Raw genomic sequence first — 14,885 nt, 5'->3', positions numbered from 1 at the left:
GAATAAAAATCTGAAATCTGTGAAGTTATTACCCAGACTTTTCTTTTTAAAAACTTGCTTTGAAACCAGAGATCTGTGTCGTAAGTGCATAAGATAAGATGACCTTGATTAGTCCCACAGGTGGGAAATTTATTTTGTTACAGCAAAAGTGCAAAGTTATGTAGCAGAAATTAGAAAACACTGGTATGCAATAGAATACAAATGCTATATACAACTGAGTAAGAAAATAGAAAAGTACAACTTTGTCAGAAAAAAAAGAATTGCACATATAGCAGTCTTATTGCACTTGTGTGGATGTGTGTGTTTGATCAGCTGCAAGTATTTGTTGTAGAGTCTGACAGCAGTGGGGAGGAAAGACCTGAGTAATCTCTCTGTCCCACATCGTGGGTGCTGCAGCCTGCCACTAAAGGAGCTGCTCAGTGCTGTCAGAGTTTATGCTGTCAGAAGCATAAACATTGTCTCATTGTTTGTTCCTTAAAGTACTTGCATTAAAACTTAAAAACAAGACAGCTGAACAGATTAAAGAGGTTCAGACTTATAATTGTAAATCACTACAAACTCTCATTTAGGTCTAAGATTCATTTAGACCGAAAGCGAACCACAGCTGTGAGCTACATGCAAACACTAGTGGTGTGGTGTATTTTCTGTCATTCTGATCCACTCCTTCAAAGGAGCTTTTTTTAAATTATTATTATTTATACCTGGACGCACGTCAATGTAGACAACCTGGCAAAACTTCTTGTTTGCGATGTGGGTCGTTTCATCACAGATCATTTACAGTTGCCTTTGATACTTTGTTTGCAGTTTAAACAGACATGTTGCATTTCAAGTGCATAAAATCTGCGTACTAAAACATATGTTAGACAATGTTGCTTGTATGAAGGTTATGTCAGGATTGTGAGAGTGAGTAAGCCTTTCAGAAAGGAAGATCACATCAAAACTGTTATATTGATATGATTGGTGAAGATGATATTTCAGGCACACATCAGGAAGAGGTTTAAGAAGCTTCATTGGGTTTCAGCCACTCATGTCCACCTTTTATATATATCCACGGTGGGTTAGTTACCTAAAAAAAAAAAAAAAAAAAAAAAAAAAAAAAACCTACTAAGCAAGCACTTCTGCATCAAGCAGATTTATGGCAGGAAGACATTTACAAATAAACTGATGAATAAGTGAAATTTATTATTTTTCTTTTGTTTGGTCTATGACTGTTCAGTGAGTATTAACAGTGGTATTGAATAGGCCTGTAACCTGTGAAGTTCAGTTTGTGGTCATGACAGTTATTGTAACGTTGTGGAGAAAAGCACGCATTACAGCTGAATCTTATAGCAAAACGGAGAGTCAATATAATCTTGTAGCGTCCCTCGACAGAAGATCAGCGTTCCGGTTACCGGTGTTTATTCAGAATAGTAACACGGGCTAATGTGGGCCGTAGCCAACGCCAACACAACGGGGGGGAAGTGCGCTCTACAGCAACAGCACAACCCCCAACATTCTTCTGTCTTCCGCCACACACACAAACTACTCTAATCCCCGCCCCCGAACACTGTCAGCCAACCACACACCTGCTCTCCTCCAGACTTTGTCATTGGTAGCTGATGTGATTGACAGGCTAACCGGCCTCTCGACTACTGCACATTCAAGGACACTCGGTAAATCACCATGCTGCGGATGTGGTCCAACTATGCCGTAAGTAATTGGCAATTCTGAACACAATACACTGATAACACAGTCAACGGACTTGTAACCCAGTCAGTTACAATATGTAGGCAATGTCAGTCGGTCATAAGGGAACAAAACTCTCAAAGTGAAAGTGTGTGGCTCTTAAAAGAGCCGTTTGATGGATTAGGTCGAATGAGTTTAACCGCCAAAGCCGTACAGAGTGCGGCCCTGCCTCTTCAGAGCGTACACCACATCCATGGCGGTCACAGTCTTCCTCTTGGCGTGCTCAGTGTAGGTGACGGCATCACGGATGACGTTCTCCAGGAACACCTTGAGCACACCACGAGTCTCCTCGTAGATGAGGCCGGAGATACGCTTCACTCCGCCACGGCGAGCCAGACGACGGATAGCAGGTTTGGTGATACCCTGGATGTTATCACGGAGAACTTTACGGTGACGCTTGGCGCCTCCCTTGCCGAGTCCTTTGCCACCCTTGCCCCGTCCACTCATGGTTACAGTTTCTTCTTTGAACAAACAAAGTCGAATGAAGTTCAACCCCACGGAGCCGTCTTATTATGTGTGCTCAGCGGACGTAAAAGGAAACAGACGGTGCGAGGCTCGCTGGACGACTCGAAGCTCAGTGGCTCCGCCCACTCCTCTCTTCTCTAAATGTGGAAATGTTGTCTTTTGTTAATGACAAATCAAATCTAACCGAATGGAGGCTCACAACAAATCGCACCCACAATGTCATGTCAGTGTTTTTCGAAATCTACAAGTGTATTTACTTGTGTACAGTAAACTGCGATGGAGACAACCAGTGCCACTCCACCCCCAATGAAGCCTCTTAAACCTCTTCCTGATGTGTGCCTGAAATATCATCTTCAACTCTCAAAATCCTGACATAACCTTCATACAAGCAAGATTGTTTGCAGTTTAAACAGACATGTTGCATTTCAAGTGCATAAAATCTGGCTACTAAAACATAAGTATCAAAGGCAACTGTAAATGCTCTGTGATGAAACGACCCACATCGCAAACAAGAAGTTTTGCCAGATTGTCTACATTGACGTGCTTCCAGGTAAAAAAAAAAAAAAAAAAGCTCCTTTGAAGGAGTGGATCAGAATTACAGAAAATACACCACACACAAAGTGTGTTTGCATGTAGCTCACAGCTGTGGTTTGCTGTCGGTCTAAATGAATCTTAGACCTAAATGAGAGTTTGTAGTGATTTACAATTATAACTCTGAACCTCTTTAATCTGTTCAGCTGTCTTTTTTTAAGTTTTAGTGCAAGTACTTTAAGGAACAAACAATGAGACAATGTTTATGTTCTTACTACACAGATTTCTGTTTTTACATTAAGTTTATAAAAAAGAAAAGTCTGGGTAATAACTTCACAGATTCAAGTCAGTCAGATTTTTATTCATGTACTAAAACAACTAAATGTGTTGCACATACTGATAGACTAACAGGGCTGTCCCACTTCAGTTCTAGTGTGAACATGAGTTTGACACCTATGGATTAAAGATTTAGTTTCATTACTTTACTTTAACCAAGTGTACTCTCAGAGGTGAGTGGCTCTTACAAGAGCCGTTAGCCAGGATTTTATTTAGCTTTCTCATGCTTCTTGGCCTGGATGTTGGGCAGCACACCACATTCAAAATTACAATCCATAGTTTTATATGTAAATTATATAATGTCAAATTACCATTAAACAAATGACTGACTAAGAAATTTAGACTTTAGTTTACTTCAGCCATATTCCATATAAATCAGGTATCAAAGGGGCAGGGGCTTGAGCACCTTTCCTGATGGGTGCCCAAAGTGCCCTTTTGTTGAGGCAACTTTTAAAAAAAGAATTATTTATTTATTTATTTTTTATGTGTGTGTGCAGAGTCCTGTCTGTGCCCCTCAACAATAATATTTAACTATTAATCACAGTTTTGCTAAATAAAAGGCTCTGGCTTGCAATTTTTGCAGGTGAATTTTTTTCAGGTGAATTTTTGCAGATGAATTTTTGCAGGTGAATTTTTTGCAGGTGAATTTTTGCAGGTGAATATTTTTGCAGGGAAATTTGGAGGATAAAAATTCAGTGTCATAAATTCAATGTCTAAAAATACTTGAATTCTGATGATACTATATTTCTTCCATAGAGAAACACAAGTTAACTCAGAGACACAGACTGATGCGACAAAACCAGTAAGTAGGTGTACAGCGTACACTGTAGTGTGTAGCACACAGGAGTATTAGCTTATTACGTACACGTTGGTAAGCTGTCTTGTTGCAACTGACGAACTGAAACAAACGAGCGTGCTGTGTGTGCAACAGCGCGACAAACATTACCTGTCCTTTTATTAACTGCACAGGTAGTGCTGGTCATAGCTGCTGGCTACCTGTGTAAGGCTTTCATGGGTCTGTAGCTCTGTCACCGTTTTAGGGAACATATTTAGTTTTAAAGCAAGTTTCCGGGCTTTTCCTGCCTTTCTGGAGGGATTATATTTCACTAAAAAACGATCTAATATGCATGTCCACATAATTATGCATTATTATAATATTTAAAAAAAAACACACGCTGTATTTTAAAGAACATACATAAAAAAGCAGATTATATTAGATTTATATTTTAAATAAGACAAAATTTGGATTTTACAGCAGTAAAATTATTGTATCTCTACAGTTTAAACATGTAATAAGCTTTGCCCTGCACAGAGTGGATAGTGAAACAAATGGAATCATCATAATGACATTATTTCATATTTATATTTATATTAAGAAGAGAAGCAAAGAGTGAATCACAGGCAGAGCCTAATTTATTTCTCACAGTTTTTTGTTGCTTTATGGTTCCAAGCGCTGTCACCAATCTTTGCATTTTGTTACTATCTCATGATACTTGTTTAATCAGCTACCATCTCTATGGACTTTTTAATGTCTACAGTCTCAGATCAACACAGCCCTGCCCTCCAGTACTATCAGCAGCAGGAGCAGCAGGAACCCCTCAACAGCAACATTTTACCCATCAGGTAAAACATCGGCTTGTGCCGTGATATTTAAACCGAGCAGCATCACTGACTTTCAGCTTGTTGTGTTTGTGGATATATGACTGACTTTAATTATCCATAAAATCATCACAATCTCTGTAAGATTAAAGTCAACTATTGAACGGCGTATATTTTAAAGTAAAGGCTTTTAAACCAAGTTAGTACAAACATCGCTAATGTCACATAACTTACCCGACATGTGGCCAACAGTAATGTTTTAATGTTCTTCATTATAAAAACATTTGCGCATAAATAAGTGACATAATATTCAGTACTTATGAAGGCTACACCAACCCATCCTTAAAATTCAGGGAAATTAAGGACGCATTTGAGGGCCGCATTTCGAGCAGCCTTTGAATTGGGACAGCCTTCGTCGTGTCGCTGTGACGTAATCGGCCTTAAAATGCGGCCTTTAATCAAATCAAATCAAATCACTTTTATTGTCACATCACATGTGCCGGTACATTGGTACAGCACATGTGAGTGAAATTCTTTTGTGCGAGCTTCACAAGCAACAGAGTTGTGCAAAATACAATAATGTAAACAAGCAAAATACAAGAATGGCTACATCTGAAACTAATAAATATATGTACAATATATAATAGTATATGCATTTCTGGATGTGTATACTAAATGTTTTTCTACGTGTGTGTATACACATTTTTACAAATTAAATAGAGTAAACAATAAAATAAAATATATAAAAATATACAGAGTTGAGACATGTGCAGAACAGTGGCATTACTGTACAGTGTGTAGTGCATAATGTTAAAGTTCCAGTAGTGAAGGTGAGGTGTCTATGACGTGTTCAGCAGTCTGATGGCCTGGTGGAAGAAGCTGTCTCTCAGTCTGCTGGTACGGGACCGGATGCTGCAGAACCTCCTTCCTGATGGAAGTAGTCTGAACAGTTTATGGCTGGGGTGACTGGAGTCCTTGATGATCCTCCCCGCTTTCCTCAGGCACCGCTTCCTGTAGATGTCTTGGAGGGAGGGAAGCTCACCTCCAATTATCCGTTCAGAGCACCGCACTACTCGCTGGAGAGCTTTGCAGTTGTAGGCGGTGCTGTTGCCATACCAGGTGGTGATGCATCCAGTGAGGATGCTCTCAATGGAACAGTGATAGGAGGTCCTGAGGATGCGGGGGCTCATGCCGAATCTTTTTAGTCTCCTGAGAAAGAAGAGGCGCTGCTGCGCCTTCTTCACTGTTTTGTTTGTGTGTACTGACCACGTAAGATCCTCAGCCAGATGCACTCCAAGGAACTGGAAGCTGCTCACTCTCTCCACAGCAGCGCCGTTGATGGTGATGGGGGTGTGTACTTCTCTGCACCTCCGGAAGTCCACTATCAACTCCTTTGTCTTTGCGACGTTGAGGGTGAGATGGTTGTCTTGACACCAGTGGGTCAGGGCGCTGACCTCCTCCCTGTAAGCCGTCTCATCGCCGTTGGTGATAAGACCCACCACTGTAGTGTCGTCCGCAAACTTCACAAGGCAGAATTGACAAATAAAGTTGACTTTGACTTTGACTTTTTGACTTTGATGTTGGAATTGTTAGCGGCTGTGCAGTCGTAGGTGTAGAGTGAGTACAGGAGAGGGCTCAGTACACACCCCTGTGGAGCACCAGTGTTCAGTGTGATGGGGGATGAGGTGATGCTGCAGGTAAGGCTGCAGACCCCAAATCTGGTCATTGGTACTTCCTGGCTTGTGTAGTTACTAGGTAACAAAAGCCCAACACTGCCCCTAGCGTCCTGGAGCACTTCCGTTGTGTTTTGGAATTTGCATGTGTTTTGGGGTTTGCAAGTGTTTTGGAGTTTGTATGTGCTTTGTCTCTAGGGGCCACCGTAATTTTGGCATCTAGTCACCAACTTTCTGCCCTATAATAGTTCAACAAATGAGCCTTTTGTATTATAGTTAGTCTAGTGTGTTTATAAAGTTAAAGTGCACATCATCAAGTCAGGTGGGTTTGTCATTTCCACCATGTGCAGTACAGTACACAGTGAAGTAAGACCATAGTGCTGCATATAACAGACACAGGATCACAAAGATTGCATATATGGAGAAACTACAACAAAACGAATAGATATACGTAGTGATGTGACGTTCTGTATCGAGGCTTCGAAGCTTCTGTCGAGTAATGGAGGGGGCGTTTCCGCGATGCGCATAACAAGGCTTGCTTCATTCATGGGAGGAGCTGAAAATGATGACGTCTGAAGCCTCGCTGCCCGGCTGTACCACGTGACTGTTTCATGAAGTGGTTCGAACTTTGCCGTGAGCTATGACTGAGATATAAACCCCTCAGACTTCATTCAAAATGTAGGTGTTTGATGGAGAGTTGGGGTTAGTGAGAGTTTGGAGACAGTTTGGAGGTTTATGAGAGTGAGGAGAGAAAGTCAGGAGAGAATGGAGCCAGCTAAGAAGAGGAGGATGTCCTCCCCTGTGTGGGAACATTTTGATCTTATTCCTCCCAACAAGGTATGTAAATTTCTACAGAAGATGTATTTTCATAATACTGATGGTGCAATACAATTTATGTTAAGCTGTCTTGACTTTTGTACAAGGTGAAGTGTTTGCTATGTGCCAGGGAGCTGGGATATAACAACAACACATCATCCATGCTTAGGCACTGCAGAGCTTTGCATGAGAATAGGAACACCAATTGTGGAGCAAGACCAGGTGAGCCATCAAATGCAATGATAATATAGCATGCAGTAGTGATGGCCCGCTTGAAGCTGAAGCTCCGGTGCATGTGTCAAAAAAATCAACACACTGCTTCAGAAGCACTGTGTCGAAGCTTGATTCGTTTGGCCAGAGTCACATGATCAGTGACATCCGAAGCTTCATTTAGAGTGTGACTGCTTCGGTGTCTGATTCAATGGTTTATAAGCAGGTGAATCATTCGCGGGATTTGTGGAGTGTTTTGATGGTGACAGATAGCGAACCACTGATCATTCTACTGAGAGATTTGGAGCCAGCGAGGAATAGAGGAGGTTCTGTTGTGCGGGAGAATTTTGAGTAGATTTTTGTCAATCGGGTGGGTTTTCCAGCTTTGTGTTCTTGTTGTTTGCCGGAGGTTTCTTCCTGTTAAAAGGGAGTTTTTCCTTCCCACTGTCGCCAAAGTGCTTGCTCATAGGGGGTCATATGATTGTTGGGTTTTTCTCTGTATCTATGAAGCGCCTTGATGCGACTTTTGTTGTGATTTGGCGCTATATAAATAAAATTGAATTGAATTTAAATTTTGTTTTGTGCGTGTTTATTATATCTGAAAACGGGAAAAAGGTAAAATGTCAAACATCTGCTTCCATAATATAAATATCATTAAATAACTTTAGAAAAACTTCCACTTGATTCTTTACATGTAATGTTGTAAAAATATATATTTTATTGTTTAATTAATCTGAAAATGTTAGTCTGCCAAATGTGCAGCAATTTAATGTATTTATTCTCTTTAGCTGATAGTTTGTGGGGCCCAGGTAGACTGTATAACTGCATCTCTACCAGTTTCTGTGCACTCCAGCCTCCTCTGTGCCATGTGAAGGGATTTTCCTTAAGGCAGGAGAAATTATCTCCACGAAAAGGAACAGTTTCCGCCATCGCACACTAGAACAAATTCTCTTTTTAAATAAAAATGAAAAAGGGTTACCGTCAATGCATCATGTTTTTAATTTGCAAGTTCATAAGCATTTTCCTTTTCCATTTCACAATCAATTCTACCCCCAGGTCAAAAATATGTCTGGGAAAATTTCCCTAATATAATATTATTTATAAATATACCCCTCCGGCGATTAAATGCATACGTGCATGGAGGCAGGACCTCAGAGCAGAAGCATACTCCATAATGTGTTGTACATTATTATATGTATATATAAGTAACGTGGTATTTTTCAATTATTGTATTTTACCAACATCAAGAAGTCACAAGCAAAGACAGACCACACCATGATGCATATTTAAACAAGGAGAGTTTACTGATCAAAACTATTTATTAAACAAATAAAACACATTTTTTTAACCACCAAAAAATACACGTTCAAAGCAACACAATGGCGGCCCAATATCAGACAGGATTCCACTCTGTAGAGTGAGCAGTCATAATGAAGCGGTTGGTTTTATTTTGTGGATTCAAGCTGCTCTTCATATTTTTGGCCACCAAATGTCACCAGAGAGGACTGTGTTGAAAAGCTTCGAGTAATGAACCGTTTTTCAATACAAGCGTCAGTGCTTCAGAAAGCTTCATTTGGCCATCACTAGCATGCAGTAATGTTACTAAATGATATAACAATATTATACAAGTGCAATAAGTTACGTGTGTGATATTTATATTTGTGCTTTGTTTTTATTGTCTTTCCTCAGGAGAACAATCTCAAATAGATGAAGACCTGGTCAGCATGGTGATTGAGGACTCCCAGCCATTTATCATTGTGGAGGACAAAGGATTTAAAAGATTTGTTGAATCATTAAATCCTAGCTATGTTCTCCCCACTAAAAAGGTCATAACAGCAGTGAAAATTTAGTTTTTACAGAATAAAATGTGAACAGGCAGGACTGAACCTCAAAGCCTAAGTGTGTAGCTACACTACACACTGCTTCACAGCCACGTCGTACTTTTAAACAAAATGTTTTTTTCTTTCCTTTAGGCCCTGAAAGTCATGGTGGAGGCCAGGTACCAGAAGATGAAGGAGAAAGCTAAGGCCAGCATTGAGAAGGCAGCAGCTGTGAGTCTGACATCAGATATATGGACCTCCAACACAGAGGCCTATCTTTCAGTCACCTGCCATTTTGTTGATGAGTCCAGCACATTAAATACTGTTGTTTTAGGAGTGCAGTATTTTCCTAATGCACACACTGAAGAAAACACAAGTGAAAGGCTCACTCATGACAGAATGGGCAATTACTGACAAAGTCACATGCCTAGTAACAGATGGGGCTGCTAATATGAGGGCTTGTGCAAGGGAACTACGACTCAAACATGCCATATGCATAGCTCACACCCTGAACTTAGTGGTGAAGAAGGCCCTTGACCAGACCCCTGAGCTCTCACATCCTGAGCTCTCTGACATCCGAGCCAAGTCCAGGAAGATCACGGGATATTTCAGGAGCAGTACCCCTGCAAAACGAACTTCTTAAGTGGCTTAATTACATTAATTATTAATTATAGTTCTGCTCCCTTGACAATCTAATGTATGCTTTTTTTAAATTGTATTTTGTAAGGAGAGGCTTTCAGTGATACAGGAACGACCATGGGCTGGACTGGGACAAAAAAAAAAAAAATCGGCCTGGGCATTTTGACTAGAGACTGGCCCACCAGGTATTATAGGAAAAACCATAAAGCCTTTAAATGAAAACAAATGCTGTTGTCACAAGTGATGTACACTGTCTTGTTGGTATATGTGTATCAATCTAATAAACTTAAACCTACACCATCCTCCCTATTCTGGCATTCTAAACTGTACCCGAAAGTAGACTGCTTGGTTGAGTCAACCTCCTGAACTATCTACAACACACGGTGAAAACCTGAAATTAAGACAGAAGACTAGAGGTGAGACATGATTACTGAATATTAAAAATAAATAAATAATATTTTATTAATAAAATAAACAGATATTGAGGTCCAACGGTACATGATGGAGCCAAATATTGGAAGGCTGGAGGACCCCCTTAAATACTGGGAGAGACAAAAATATGTCTTTCCTCACTTATATAAGGTAACACTGACATACCTGTGTACCCCTGCCTCATCTGTGCCCTGTGAGCCGACTATTTTCAAAAGCAGGGGAATTATTGTCCAAAAAAAAAAAAAAAAAAAAAAAAAAGTCTCCTACGACCTGCCACAGTGGAGAAACTGTTTTTAAATAAAAACCAATGACGTGTTCCCTGAACACTAATCACGGTCCACACCTCAACGCTACAAAAGCACAACCACTGTCCACACCCTAACCACACCTCACAGTAAATGATCATTTCCATTTTAAGCATTTCCAAATAATCATTTTCCATTCTGCCAGTATAAATATACACAGTATGCTGCCATCACTACAATATACATGTTTTACACACTCCTTTTGTTGTTGACATTTACAGGCTGTGTGCAAAAGGCCACACTTTTCAAATTCATGCCAACTAATATTTTTATGTCCAGTAGGTGTCCTGCTAGAGCAAATGAAGCTTCAAGACGCTTTGTGCTGGGGTGAAAAGCTTCACAGCTTCATAAAGCGTCATCTATTAGACCTATACGACCTAACTAATATAGACAGTGCAATAAAAACACGCAACTTCGCATATCAGGAATAAAATAAAAAGTATGCTTGAACGGTCAGATACTAAGTTGCTGTAACTCTGCGTTTATCTCTCTACAATTTAAAAAAAAAAAAAATCGGGAATCCATTTCGGTGATCTGTCACTGCAGCGGATTGAGACAACGCAGTGACACACAGGCGAACATCTGCGATTCAAGTGCAGAAGTTGGCAACAAAGTAATTGTACGTTGAATAATAGGACGTATGCTCGTCAGTTTAAAGTGTGTGGCTCTGAAAAGAGCCGTTGTGTTGGCGTCTGATGCCAGTTTATTTGGAGCTCGTGTACTTTGTCACAGCCTTGGTGCCCTCAGACACTGCGTGCTTGGCCAGCTCACCGGGGAGGAGCAGGCGCACTGCGGTCTGGATCTCCCTGGAAGTGATGGTGGAGCGTTTGTTGTAATGGGCCAGGCGAGATGCCTCGGCTGCGATGCGCTCGAAGATGTCGTTGACAAACGAGTTCATGATGCTCATGGCCTTTGAGGAGATCCCGGTGTCGGGGTGGACCTGCTTCAGCACCTTGTACACGTAGATGGCGTAGCTCTCCTTCCTGGTCTTTCTCTTCTTCTTGCCGCCCTTGCCGGCGGTCTTGGTCACGGCTTTCTTGGAGCCCTTCTTGGGCGCCGACTTCGCAGGTTCAGGCATTTTCTCTCTTCAATACTTTACAGCAACGAATGAGCTCCGTGGCTGAGAGCAGCGCTTTTTATACAGGCTGTATGCTAATACCACTGCGCGGGCCCTCGTATCTCATTGGTGGAGCCGCACAGTGGGCCGGACGTTGTGTTGGAGGGAGTTTGTGAACTGTGCTGAAACAGGCGCGCATCTAACAAAGACAGTGGGCTGTGTGATTGTGTCCTCGTTTGCTGAGACAGTCATTTGTTCTAAATGAGCAGTAAATGTATTTCCAACTAAGCACATCGCTTTGTATCTGCACAGTTTTAGTTAAGTTCAATGTCTCACTACTGCACACATGACACTGAACCATTCACTTTTTTATTATCTGGTGTTCATATGTTTTTTTAGCCGTTGATTTCCATTATTAAAATAGATATCGATGTAGTTCCTTTCTGTTTCCACAAGTTTACACTGCTTACACTGCTTTCCAGCAGGTCAACAGCGCAATCTGTTGACCTGCTGGAAACTCTTGCACAAAATGACTTTGTCTTTTAAAAGATGTAGGGAACCTCTGGCCTTTATTAATGATATCAGTTAAAAATACATTCATAAATGTGAAATCTATTCTCAGTTATTTTAATAACAACTGCATTATAAAAGTGTTGTAAATTCTTTAAGAGAAGAAAGGAAATCAAAGGCAGCACATGCCTTTGATTGTTGGAATATCCCAAGGGGCTATTGGGACGAGTACAACCAGTATGAATCATAAACGCCTCAGGCATGTCGATGAGCAGGTTGTTTAAGATGACAATCACACTAAGGAAGAGCTTTAAAAAGCTGAGCATAGCCAGTTGGTACGTGACAGTACACTGTTACTTCATGGCTGCAGAATGTCAGTGAAAAACAGCCAGCAGCACTAAATAGTTTATTTTTGACTCCACTTAGTGGATTCCTGCATTAATACTCTTGAACTGTAAACTGTAAAACATATCAGTGTCTTAAACACACATTAATAGTCTAATTATTCTTAAATATAATGATGCTATTGTTTGTCTGGATACAACTTTGCTTTGATATTTCTGCAGTCTTTCATTTTGTCTTTAGATATTTTAATGAGTGAATGAAGTCAGACTGTAGATTGTCCTTCTTCTAGCTGTACTGACTGACCTTTGACCTCATGTGTTGATGACTCTTCACCTCTGTCTCCTCTCACAAGGAGAAGATGATCTGCAGGATCCTGCTGCTCATCATCCTCACCTCATGTGTCTCTGGTTAGTTTACAGCTTCACTTTATGAACTCCAAAGCTCAACAACAGATTTGTTCCAGTTTAAGAGTGAATGAGTGAGCAGTTTTACAGGCCTTACCCTACGATATAAGCAGAGGAGAGTGGATGGATGGATGGACAGCTGCTTGTGTCAGCAATGGAGAAAACTGTGTAAGTTCTTGGAGTTCTTTTATCTGCTTGTGAATGAGGAAGAAACTCAAAGAAATTTGTTTACATCGTGAAAGTGCTTCTCTTAAATCAAAAGCACTTCTCGCTTTACTACCTGTTGAACAGGTAGTAAAAAACAATTTAGAAGGAATGCGGCATGAACCAACGAGAAACTGATATAACAACAATACAGCAGCTTTCTTATCTACCCAGACATATCAGGACACAATGGTGAAGGATGCATTCATGGATGTATGAAGAGGTTTTTAAACACTTATCTGTAAATGGATAATTTCAGTCAGACTGAACCCAACACTATTGTGCAGAACTCTTGGCTCTGGCTTTCAGCTGTCTTAAATTATGAGGCAATAAATCACACAGAAAGCTGAATTTTTCTCACGTGAGTCAACAATGTTGAATAACCTAAGTATAAAACAAGAAATAGAATCAGCTCCAAAACTCAACTCGAAGTATGTGAGACTGATTTTATTGTTTTGATCAAAGGGCGATTTACAGTTTTGTGTTTTAAACGTGTCTATTAAAATGTTGCATTTCTGTCATTGAATATGTGTATAAACCTTTTATAAACAATCTATTCACTGACTGTTGCCTAAAAGCTGGAGTTGAACAGTAACTTTTTAACTAACAGGTGACTCACACTGAAAACAGCAGTACATGACCCTGTAACCATGTGGTCCTAACTGTTGTGACACTAATGAAATCTACAATGAGTGTCATTGTAATGACACATCTTCATTCCTAACTAGTTAAAATGTAAATTGATAATATAACAGCGAAAATTCAGATCCAGTTACAAATGAAGTATTAGGGACTAACGGATAAACCCTTTGAAAGTTCTCCACTATGACTGTGTGGCAGGATGAGGTGCTCAGGAATAATGAGGAAAAGAGCAAGGAACTAATGATGATGTCCCAAGCACACACCATAGTTCATAAATAATCACAGCACACATAAATACCCACCACCAGGGGCCCCTAATCACCTCCTCTTTAGGCCTTCCTCTGAATAAGACTAACAATTTTTATTCTGAATACTTTATTAAATTAAAAAAAAAAATACTTTTAAGTTCTGCAGATGGATCAAACAAGAAAACAAGTCAAAAAGCAACGAGGACACAACGAGGCAAAGCAACAGCCCAGAGATTAAACGTAGGCCAGAGAAACAGCAGTGGCCATGCTACAAAGTCATCAGGCTCAGACCACCGATCAAACTGCATTGCCCAATTCCTCTCCCTGAGTCGAGTCCATACTGTTAAGGTACAAAAGTTCAATACTGCAAACTGAACAACACCCTGCAGGATGTTGCCAGTGTCATCAGTTCTGCTATATGAATGCTATAAGAGGGAACCGGAAATGTATGAATTTAATCTGAAAGCTTTGGATGACTTATTGAATAATTTTAACAGTTTGGGAAATGTTTTCTTCCATTTTAACGTAAGCTTCTAAGAGTTCAGGGAGGTGAGGTCCTCAGTCAGATTAAGCTAATGGGTGGAGCTTCTGATGAAGAAGCAGGAAGAGACTCAGAAGAAGAAGAAGTCGAGGTGACCACACTACTCAGACTGTGACTGTTTACATGTTTACATTTTCTTTTCTCTGCTTTTAAACTCAGTGTGTTGAGCAGAGCTGCAGCAGCTGCTGTCAGTGTGAGTGCAGCATAGAGGCCGATCCTTCCTCGACTCTCTGTCTGTGGGTTCATTGTTGGAGTTTGATGTTTGGGCTCATCATCAGCTGCTGGAAGGACAGAAAATATTCTTTTATCCTGAAAGTTCAATCAATTCATCAAAGTTTATTATCCTAAAGTTCAACTAAAATATGAGACTCATTTTAAAAGTT

The 14,885-nt window shown here is 40.4% G+C and overlaps 2 protein-coding genes across 2 annotated transcripts; both read right to left on the bottom strand.

Moving 5' to 3' along the window:
- Positions 1-1,162: 1,162 nt before the first annotated feature.
- Positions 1,163-2,215, bottom strand: LOC113018228 (histone H4). Its single transcript, XM_026161296.1, has one exon. The coding sequence runs from the start codon at positions 2,170-2,172 to the stop codon at positions 1,861-1,863; it is 312 nt and encodes a 103-aa protein (XP_026017081.1). The 5' UTR covers positions 2,173-2,215; the 3' UTR covers positions 1,163-1,860.
- A 9,000-nt stretch (positions 2,216-11,215) lies between these two features.
- LOC113018227 (histone H2B 1/2) lies at positions 11,216-11,665 on the bottom strand. Its single transcript, XM_026161295.1, has one exon. The coding sequence runs from the start codon at positions 11,627-11,629 to the stop codon at positions 11,255-11,257; it is 375 nt and encodes a 124-aa protein (XP_026017080.1). The 5' UTR covers positions 11,630-11,665; the 3' UTR covers positions 11,216-11,254.
- Between the last annotated feature and the right edge of the window lie 3,220 nt (positions 11,666-14,885).

The sequence above is a fragment of the Astatotilapia calliptera genome, unplaced genomic scaffold (assembly GCF_900246225.1).
Source record: "Astatotilapia calliptera unplaced genomic scaffold, fAstCal1.2 U_scaffold_5, whole genome shotgun sequence".
NCBI lineage: Eukaryota > Metazoa > Chordata > Actinopteri > Cichliformes > Cichlidae > Astatotilapia > Astatotilapia calliptera.
The sequence above is the reverse complement of the archived record's forward strand: the minus strand, read 5'-3'. Positions and strand labels throughout refer to the sequence as shown.

Excerpts from the sequence above, each read along its gene's own strand:
- LOC113018228 (XM_026161296.1), bottom strand. The coding sequence starts at position 2,172 with ATGAGTGGACGGGGCAAGGGTGGCAAAGGACTCGGCAAGGGAGGCGCC.
- LOC113018227 (XM_026161295.1), bottom strand. The coding sequence starts at position 11,629 with ATGCCTGAACCTGCGAAGTCGGCGCCCAAGAAGGGCTCCAAGAAAGCC.